General features: G+C 45.0%; 1 protein-coding gene across 5 annotated transcripts in view; it reads left to right on the top strand.

Annotated features, from left to right (window-relative positions):
• Rbm33 (RNA binding motif protein 33) overlaps positions 1 to 5,166 on the top strand; it is a 98,429-nt gene extending 93,263 nt beyond the window's left edge. For all 5 annotated transcript variants that reach the window (XM_029477709.2, XM_029477708.2, XM_021161823.3 and 2 more), the window contains 2 exons: positions 2,333 to 2,421; positions 2,651 to 5,166. In XM_029477709.2, the coding sequence (XP_029333569.1) occupies positions 2,333 to 2,421; positions 2,651 to 2,699 (138 nt within the window). In that variant the 3' untranslated portion in view covers positions 2,700 to 5,166. The remainder of the gene's footprint in view (positions 1 to 2,332; positions 2,422 to 2,650) is intronic.
• The last annotated feature ends 5,487 nt before the right edge of the window (positions 5,167 to 10,653 follow it).

Consider the following 10,653-nt stretch of genomic DNA (forward strand, 5'->3'; position numbering starts at 1 on the left):
TTGTGGTAATTTCTCAAATTTTGAAGTAAATTAGCCTCCTAGTCTTATTTTCTGAAGCTGTGTCACACACTCACAGTTCTGGTGCTCATCTTAGCATTTGCAATACAGATGTAGCAGTAACTTACACTTTGTGGTCATGTCCTTTAAAATTGTTGGTCTGAGCTTGTTGCCAATCATATGAAGGATGAAGACAGACACCATTCCATATCTGCTATGAGCAAATGGTCTGACTCTACAAATGGTCTTCAGAGGTGTGCATGACCAGTAGAAAATGCAGGTTATACAGGGAATGTCACATTTCTGAGCAGAACAATTTTAGCGCTTGACTAAGCTGTTTCAGATTCCCATTTACAGCTGGATGTGGTAGCTCACACCTTTAACCCTAGCTTTTGGGAGGTGGAGGCACGAGGACCTCTGAGAGTGAGGCCTGCCTAGTCTACAAAGCAAGTTATGGGCCAGCCAGGGTTATATAGGAAGAAGGAAGGACCCTTTCTCAGACAGACATATGTCTACTTACTTTTAAGAGGTCTAAAAGTGAGTAGAAGAGAAAGCCTTCCAAAACTGGGCCTGGTGTTGAGAGATGAATCTTCAGACTTTGACTACCACTTTTACTAGCTGTGCGGAAACACTGTCTTTAAGGATAGGTGGTTTAGCTACTGTAATGGTGCACACCTGTAATCCCAACACTGAGAGGCTCACATTGGAGGAGCATAAGTTGAGGCTAGCTGGGGTATATATTGAGACTGTCTAAAAAGATGCTTTCTGAGTAGTTGATTGTAGTATGGGTTATTTGTAGGAACAAAATTAATAATAGAAGATTATAGATGTGTTAACATGTAGTTATTGTAACCAGAGAGTGAAAATAAGTACTAGTTGAAGATTCTGCTTGGGGAATTATACCTTGGTGTTTCAGAGTGAAATGTAAGGTCAATGTACTTGGGGTATCTAGTACTCACTGGCTTAGTACTGAGAGTTGGCCAAGAGGGTACCTGGTCTTTCAAGCCTTTTACTCAAGAGAGAGTGATGGTAAAACATATTTTAGTATCGTACCATCAGACCTGAGAAATGTGTTTTAAGGGGCCAATGACCCCACAGACACTACTGGTTTCAGTTAGCATGCTACTTCCTAACATACTACAGGTTCCTGCAGAGCAAAGAGACTAATAAAGGTGAGCAAGAGATACTGTGTTAAGTCTCCTGGTGTTTCAGTTTCACATAGAGAGGGTGCAGCTAGTTGAGACCTGTGAGTCAGACAGTCATTTGGGAGGGCCTCATTCTGAGAGCAGAGCCAGGTTAAAGCTTAGAGCCAAGGAAATAAATTCATTGTAATTTTGAGGCCCCTCTGATAGAACAAATCTGTTTGCTAGGCTCTGCCTGAAATTATGTTCAGAAGAAAATTTTTACCCCATGTACCTCCAGTATCAAAGAACAAAAAGTGACTCCTCCTCACGTGTCTCAGTGACCATGACTTCTAGCCAGCACTGGATGTGAGCCATAATGTCTCATTGCTGCCTCTGGCCAGACATTGCTCTTTTTCATGTTCTCTGTTAGCTTAGTTGTTTATTCTAGTAGTTCTATGGACTAGATTGGAATGCCTAGCAATTCTGAGTTTGTTTCTCAGTGCCACACTAACCGTCAGAAAGGCAACTGGCCAGAGCTGTGAGATAACAGGCCTGCTTTGCCATTTCTTAGTGTACAGCTTTTGTTAGAGTTCTTACTTGGGAGCCAGTTCTGCTATGTCTATAGAACTAAGAGAGCCAAGGCTCTGGAGCTCAATATGCCATTTTTATTTTTATTTTATTTTTATTTTTTTTAACATAGAGGCAGAGAGGGGCGGGGGAGAGAGAAAAGAGGAATAGAGGCCATCCATGAGCACGTGGAAAGGGGTGGGGGAATGGGCGAGGGTACAGAGAGAGCAAGAAGGGAAGAGCAAGAGCTCAATATGCCATTCTTATGCAGAGCCCCAGCCCGCCCTGGTGCATCCCCAAAATTCATTTACCCTGTGGTAAACTAGGGCAGAGTGCCATTCTTTAGATGGACGAGGGCACCGTCAAAAGTTGCCTTCCAGAAAGGCACAGGCAAAGCAATTGTTTTCACCTGTGGTTACCTGTGTTCGGCTCTGAGTATCACACTAGAGGGTGGACATGTTGCCCCCTAGCTGATTGAGGAGCACCACTTAGTACAGGTGCCCAGGGAGACCATGGAGGACTGGGGACTTGCCTTCATGCTTGAACCAACATCCTAGACTCCTATTCTATATAGAAACTCATGACATGCTTTTATTTTACATCACAGTTGGCAGTAGTTAATCGTCTTTGTTTGCTTCCCCTAGAGTTTACAGATGCTTCCCCAGCAGCGGAAAGCCATAGCAAAGTTCAAGGAGCCAGCCCACGCACTAGCGTTTCAACAGAAATTCCACAGGTATCCTCTGTGTTCTATAGTTGATGACTTGGGGAAGAGGAGGGTGCTGTGCTGTGCTGTGCTGTGCTGTGCTGTGCTGTGCTGTGCTGTGCAAAACAAGATCAGATTCCCAAATCCTTTCTATAAACTGTTTAAATTGTTTGGAGAGGCCCCATCTACTTCCTTCCATGCACCTTGGTTAATTGCTGTCATAAGAGTTTGTGTTAACTGTCTTTTCAAATTTCCACAGGCACATGATTGATCTGTCCCACATAAATGTGGCCCTGATTGTGGAGTGATCTTGAATGGTAATATCTGACCTCATGCTGCACACACTGTGGAATTTCTTCAAGGAAGCTGTAGGTCGGTGCAGGATCCCCAGAAGTGCAGGTCTCTCCAGTCTGCAGTTTGCCAACTTGTCTGCGTGCCAGCCAGCCACAGGGTGATTCCAGAAGAGAGCTATTTAAACTGGTGGACATGGGATTGGAGTCTGGTGTTAGATTGTTTTGAATTCTGTTGTCCACAAGAACTCTGTTCTCGTGTTCTTTTGTTTCCGAGTGCTTATAATGCATGTAGACCTTGTTCTTCATGATCCTGCTATGTGATTGGTCACAGAGTTTTAGATTCAGGAAAGAATGTTACCAGCTCAAATTTCGAGGATTTTTTTTTTCCACAGCAAAGAATATTTGATAATGGTTGCACTTATCTTCAGTACAGGCTAGAAAAGAGTTCTCAACCAGGCTTAACTGGAGTGGTCTCAGAAAGCCATCAACAGGCTCTGGTAAAACGTAGGTAAAAATGGTTGATTATGATTGACACTCACCTGCCCTGGAAAGCCAGGGTGTGAGATGGGTGTCTGGGAATGGTGCCATGGAAGTGGCGATTCTGCTTCTTATAAATACCTCCAAAGTGCCACCTGTTTCAGCAGAAACGCTCAGATTGCTAGCTAGGCAAGCACTGGGCACTCCAGAGCCAGTGGCTCTGCCACCCTGCAGGCAGCCCTCTTGGCCTAGTTTTCCTGGCATAGGGTGAGGCACAGCTTGAAAGGTGGTCAGACCTGCTTGGGCTTCTTTGCTTTTCAAATGTCCTAGCTCTGTAGTTTGTGCTGTCATTGGTTTGATTGTCTCACTGTCCTTCAGGGCTCTGAGTTTCCTTTGGGCTGCCTTTCTATCACATTTGTGAAGGATGGATTTCTCAGCAAGGCTGATGCTGCCCAAGATAAGTATATCTGTCCACATTAGTCATTTTAGTCGATTCCAACAGGTGAGACTTGCTTTCTACAAACATCCCTTAGAAGTCCATGCTGGGCAGACATTGAACACAGTGCCTTATTATGTTTCTCCCTTGAATGCTTCAGTGTTTTGAGTCATACTCTAGAATGGACTGACACTAGGACACACTCAGGACTTTTTTAGTTGTATTTTATACCTGTGATTTTATCTCACATATCTTGGTAGGATGGAGGAAGACAGAGGTCTGTTGTCATCTACTGTCGCTGGGTAATAAGGAGGGAGCTCTGGACTCAAAGCAGCTGGCTTCCACAGCTGAAGTTTTACATTACGTTTTCAATTAAGTTGCCAACGTTTTAACAACTGGAGAATGGTATTCCAGGCCCCAAGAAACTTTGCGTTAGGATTGATTCTGAGATGACACTCTGTGCTGGCAAGGAGCATTGGGGGACACAGTTGTTGTTTGGTATCCAGGCAGTTGAGCTGAGGCATTCATAGGATGTCTTAGAAGACATTGTGGTATGGTGCCACCTCTGACCACGAAGCCTCTTCCTCACGCCTGCTTGGTACACTAAGGGCCAGCCCTGCAGGGGCTGTACCCAGCTTGGCCTTAGCCCATCCAAGTGCTGTCAACTGGTCTCCCACTGTCACTTCCACTCATTTCATTTGGACACAGGAAATGTTGATAGATATTTCGTTAAATTGGTGAGTTTGGTAATATGTTAGCTCTCATTGGACAAGATAGACGCCATGTAGGAGGTTGAGGGTTAGGACACAGTAAAATGAATTTAACAGTTTCGCTGCTTTCACAAATAGTTTTGAGTGCTGGGTTCTTAAAACCCAATTATGCATTTTTGTCTGAAGTAGGCACTGAAGCATTGAAGTCAGGTAAGGAGACATCCTCTTCGACACCACTGTTGGCCGAGGAGCTCAGGGCCACTTTGAGTGTGGTGAGATACCCAGGAACACGTGTGCCCACAGCTGAAGTTTTACATTACGTTTTCAATTAAGTTGCCAACGTTTTAACATCTGGCACACACATGAGCCTACACACATGAGCCAGTTTTTCCTTATTGTAGTGTCCTGTGAGACAGACCAGCTCCAAGCACTGCTTAGAACAACTGCTCACTCTGACCTTGCTACACATCCATTTGGGGTGGACTATCAGACCAGGCAAGCCAGTCCTAAAGGCTTCTGTGAAGGAAACCACAGAAAGTGAAAGAAGCAGAATTAGAAAGAGCATTCCCCACTTACATTGTCCTTCTCACAGGGAAGTCAGACGGTGGAAGATCTGCTGCAACCATTATCTCTGTTCTTTGTGTATCATGCATTTAAAATGAGATGGAAAAGCATTAGCATACTGTGTAAATATGGACCTTTTCAGATTAAAACGTTAATGGAAATGCTTTTAACTCAAACAGCAACATCTTAGCTATTTGTTAGTTCTCTTTTGTTGTCTTATCAAAGTTTAATGGAGACACTTTCATAATTGTTGTTGTGTGTACATTTGATTTTCATAAAGATGGTAGTAAGTCAATGCATTAACCCTCATCTGTGTATTATTTGTTCACAAGTTCCAGAGGTTGAAGGACTGAGGTAGAGAGTAGGGGTGGGGACAAGGTACTTTCCCTCTCTCTGCCTTGTTTATTTTGTACTGTAATGAATGTGAGTCACTCAGCTGCTTACCTGAACATAACCTTATGCTGCCCTTGGCTTGGCCACATTTGTTAAATCCTTATTATATTGATACTCTTCTTGAGGAGGAAATCTCACCTTTTCTTTTTCAAAAGAGATTCTGAGGCAGTCCCCCACCCAATCCAAATAGGCAGCTTCTTGTGCAGGTCCTGTGCCCATGGCTTGCTGTGGAGGAGTGTGGCTGATGGCGTGGGAGGTGGGTTTTCCATAACCATTTCCATTTGGGTAGTTCTCATGTGATATGCAACGGTCCAAGATGGTTGTCTGAATCAGGATAGAACACCCATTAGTCATTTTCCCCCCACCAAGCAGCATTCTGCCTGATGCAGGTAGAAGGCTTTGCTGCTCATGGAAGCTGGTAGGGAACCTAAAAGGCATGGGAGGGAGGACTGGACAGTGGTCACTCCGGTGGGTAAGGAGAGTCTTATAGGATGGAATGTTAGTGATGTACACCTCTGATGGGACTCCAAAGGGTGGTCCTTCACTTAGGTGTAGAGCCCCACAGATGGACATGTGAGGGAATTCTTGGGGTGACATAAGCTAGATAAAGGGCCTTTCTTGGAGAACTAGGCTTAAGGAATATCCCTGTCTTCTGTCTTTTGGTTTTTGTTTGTTTGTCCTTTATTTTCTTGTGGCATTATTAGGCAGGTAAGCTTGATGTAGACCATTGACTGACACCAGTCAAAGATAGGTCCTAGTGATATAAGAACACTAGCCCAAGAGGTCCATGCAGTAGTTAAGTATTGTTTTTGGTCATCATAGGGTGCTCTGAGGGTCTTCTCTGTGTCCTCTGACCCAAGACAAAATACACAAGTCAGGAAGCACTTCCTTGTGCCAGAGCTGTGGGCCACACTGGGGGGCGCTGTCGCTTGCTGTTTCCCTGCCTGAGAATCAGCTTTAATTCCCACCTCCTGCTTGTTGGCCCCAGCTCTGGCCTTACATCCTTACTCTCATGCCCAGTTGCTTAGAGAGGGAGAACAGGTCTAAGGAATTGTACCTTGATGTGCTCTGCAAAGGAGATAACGAATGGGGCGCAGGGTAGACAAGAACAAGACCCCTCCCCACAGAGGAAGCCACTAGGAGCTTAACTCAATTATGGGAGAACCTTAGATACTTCACCAAATTTTGCAATGACAGCTGGGGTATTTTAAAGTTTATGATGAAGTGTTCTTTTTATATTCTTAAATGTAAACTTGGAAAGGCATTTAGCCTTGATTTGTTAAATCCTAAGGATTTCCTGTAAGGTTTTTTTGCAACCTATTTATTTTTTGTCATTTAAAATGCCTAACTTCTTAGTTACACAAACCCATGGCTTTGTGTACTAGAACCAGAGCAACCCACTGATTCATATTGGATCCCAAGTATACCTCTTGCTGGTATCAGGTGTCAGAAGGGACGTTTGTTAGACACCTTACTTGACCTTCCTAGGAACTGTTGATCAGCTACCTCTTTCTGTCAAGTGTTGGTAGAATGGGCTGAAAAGACAGGTACTTGCACCAAAAGAGCTCTCCTTTTCCCCTTAGATGTACAGTAGAAGAGCTTGTTAAGTGTTCTCTCTTTGCTTCCCTTTACTGATTTTTCAAAGGTTTGTGGGAAAATGTAGGTGATTTAGAGAGAACCTTGTGTAGTTTTCCTTAGGAGTCAGACAGGTGGGATGGATAGACAGGTGCATGTTACTGTGTTCTGTGTCGGAAAGTTTAGTATGCTCTAAGCAGTAGGCCTCTTGACTTTCTTACATGACTTCCTGCTAAACTACTTTTCATTTTAAGGGCGCGCAGCGGAGGCTGGTTTTGGAGACTAACACATTTTGCATTCTGCATTGTTGTCTTAGAGCACACACACATGTAGACGGCGGGTCGCACCCAGCCCACACTGACTGGCCGCGGAGGAGCAGATAACCACTTGTTCTTTCCTTTTTACAGGTGTGGGATCCCGATCCTGAGCTGTGTCCTCTGTGAGGACTTCCCTCCCAGGCTTTAATTCCGATGTTTAGTTTCCAGGTGCAGCAGCGGGGCCTTGCGCTTTCCTGTGGCTTTAAGAGCATCTGATGTTCTGTTCTTCTCCCACTACGCGACCCACTGCCCTGCCCTGCCCTGGCTGGGACTCTGGTTCCCTCCTTGCCTTCTGCTTCTCTTCCATCTGGTTGTCGACACTTGAGGTGTTGTGACTGTTCCCCCACCCAGTGCATGTTCTTTCCCTCCATTTCTGTGGCTTCCACGTCTGCAGTGGCCACTGATACTCACTTGAGTCAGGCTCCCTCTGGCAGGAGGGAGCACTGTGGATGTCTGCGCCAGGGCCAGCCACACGTGCAGTTTCTCTAACCCTTTTGCCTTGACAGGTCTCTCCTTGGGATTTATTTGCTCCTCCAGAACCTGAATTGGAGAGCTTGACCTTTTGCTTGTTATTTTGCAGTTTGATTTTGGGCCTAAAGATGCCAGTGCTTTTCAGCTGTGGTGTGCATGTCATTAACTACCCCTCTCTGTTTTTACCCCTCTACCTTTGCAGGACCCGGGTCATGGGTCAGTGTTAGTGGTAGCGTGCTCTCATTCGCTTGGAAGTGGTGGCCATGTGGCCGTTATACAGCCTTTGCTGATATGGCCCTCATCGTCGTGTAATGTTTGTGCACCTCCCTGCTGTGCAGGCAGCTTGGAGTGCAGGCTGTGTTGCTGGGAGTGCGCTGGCTGCTTAGAAACCACGAGACACCACCTCACTTTCCTCTGGCCTCACTGTTTCTGCCAGTCACATGCTCTTCCCGTATGCGTGACACTGCCGTGCTTTCCTCCAGTTATCCTTTGCATTAACTACGTGGGAACTCTTGCAGGCTATATATGTGAAGAATAGTTGTGATGTAGATGGAAAGAAAATGTATTATTGTGTGTATCATTTGTGTGCTTTCATAACAAAAAATGTGTTTCAGTTGTACTGTAACCAAAAATTTTGTCAATAAAATATTTGAGGTTTTCCTGGCTTTGAAGAGTTCACTTTCTTTTGCGTCTGTCTGTCTCACACAATGCTGTGGGCAGTGATTGGCCCTGGATGGATGGGATTGGGGAGAGCATCACTCAGCTGTGACACAGTGTCTCCTTAATGGAACCATGAAACCAGAAAACTTCACAACACTGTATTTGGGTTTCAAAACCTGGAACTGAGCAGATGATGACAGTGTTGCTGTGGTCAGGGAGTTGTCTCTCCTTAGAACTATTCGTCCATTTACAGGTAATGGTTACAACTTGCAAGAAATGACTACTATGCCACTGCTCTTTAGAGCCTGTACATGGAGGCATTGACTATAATACCCCTTGCAGCTGCTAGCTCTGTTTTATACAGATCTTGCTGTTTTGAGATTGAGGCATCATAAAGTTATCCTGCTTCCGGGTACTTTTCAAAGAGAGAAGCCAGACTGTTGTGCCTGATAGGCCAAAGGTTCCATCCTAGGCCACATCTTCTCCCTTCCCCTTCCCTGAGAATCTCTCCCTTTGTCGGGGTTAGCTACTGTTGTGTACAGTAGTGCTCTTGCCTGCTCCTTGGCTTTGTTGAGAAGGGAGTGCATGTCACACGTGACCCCGACCTTCAGCAGTCACGCCCTGTTGGCCCTGTGCCTTGTCCATCAGGCTAAGGCTATGTGTTGACAGCTGGAAGGGATTTGTGGAAGCTCCAGTTGCTTGAACAGGAAGAAGACTTTGTCCAGCCGTAAGTCCTAAGATGCCCAGCTATAGGTCTATTTGACGTTTTGACCTTCAGCCCAGCCTGGGGTACATGAAAGGCTGTATGTCTGGGGACAGGAGCCCAGAGAGCCTTTCCAGATGTGTTCCTGGAGTGTGGACATTCCAGTCCTGGCTAGCCAGTAGTAAAAGTATGGTCCCTTTTGCCTGCAGGGTAGGCTATGCAGGAGGTCCTGTGAGTGGAGCCCACCCTGCTCTGGTGAAGCTGTGTGTCCTCAGCATGGAGTCAACACTAAGGAACGGGAGCTCGGCATGTTTCCATGCTTTATTCTACTCCTAACAAGTGCAGAACGTGGGGACTTAGTCAAGACAAAAATACTTTAATAAAATAAAATGAAAATCTTGGTTCTCACAGATCTTAAACTGAGGAAGCACATAGTAGGAGGTTTACCGATGGACCAGTGAAGAGTGTCATTAAATCTGTGTTGTGACCACCTGTGCTGTCCTCTGAGCCTGTGCTACTTGGGCTCTGTCCCCACTAAACACCGGACTCCCCACAGCTGTCATTCTACTCAAGAGTGGATTTTATGGGTAAGGAATCATACAGGATATGCCCTGTTGTGGCTTTTCTGTCCTCAAGGTCTGTTTATGCAGCTTGTTTCAGAAATTCCTTTTTAGTCTGCTGGTGGGCTGCACTTTGCTTCTCTGTCTGAGTAGCTTATACCTTGTTAATAATGAAGGTGTTAACATGAAGATTTAAATGTCTTTAAAGCCTGGATTCAGCAATTTTGGCTATATATTGAGAAAGACATGTTGGATCACATGGTAACTGTTTAGTTTGTGAAGAACCATCGTCTTGGTCGTAGTCTACAATGGCTGTGCCATTTTACAGTCTCACCTGTGGAGTCCAGGTTTCTCATGTTGTCCTTCCCACTGGTTCATCAGGGATGCTTCGATGTCAGTAGTTTTGATTTGCATTCAATGAAGTTGAATGCCCTTTTGTGTTCACAGCTATTTGTGTTATCTTAGAAATTAAGTTATTAAAGCCAGCATTGCAGATCTGTGCAAATAAAATATGGATGGTACAGACAAGTTTATTATTAAGAGACGGCGGTGGACATCTAGCTTAACCTGTTCTTTGTGGGAAAAGCAACATGATCAACTTATCACACATGTGATGCAGCCACTGGACCATGCAAAGCAACTTCATAATTACTATTTTATTAGTGCAACAGAAACCCTAAAGAAAATGTCTTAGAGCAAGTACTGCATGGAGTACTGATACTAGACAGGAGAGATGGCTGAGGTAAAGTAAAGTGCTTTTTGTGTAAGCATGAGGACCTGAGCCTGGGCCCCTCATATATGCTTAAAAAGGTGAATGTGAAGGCGTGTATCTAAACCCAGTGCTGGCTAGCTAGAGAGAGGTGGATCCATGGGCTCTCTGGCCCGCCCGTCGGAAACACGCTAAAGACAAAGTGATTAAGAAAGACATCCATTAACCTCTTAGAGACCTCCAGATGCACCATATTGGCACTACAGGACAGAAACATGACATTAGAACAACAACAAACCAGAACAATAAAGCTTTACACCATAAATGCCTGGTGGCTGTGTATCAAGAAATCTATTAAATACTAAAGAAACATTGGACAAACCACTGTGCCAGC

This window comes from Mus caroli, unplaced genomic scaffold, assembly GCF_978045245.1.
Source record: "Mus caroli unplaced genomic scaffold, Mus_caroli_1 scaffold_4, whole genome shotgun sequence".
Classification (NCBI taxonomy): domain Eukaryota; kingdom Metazoa; phylum Chordata; class Mammalia; order Rodentia; family Muridae; genus Mus; species Mus caroli.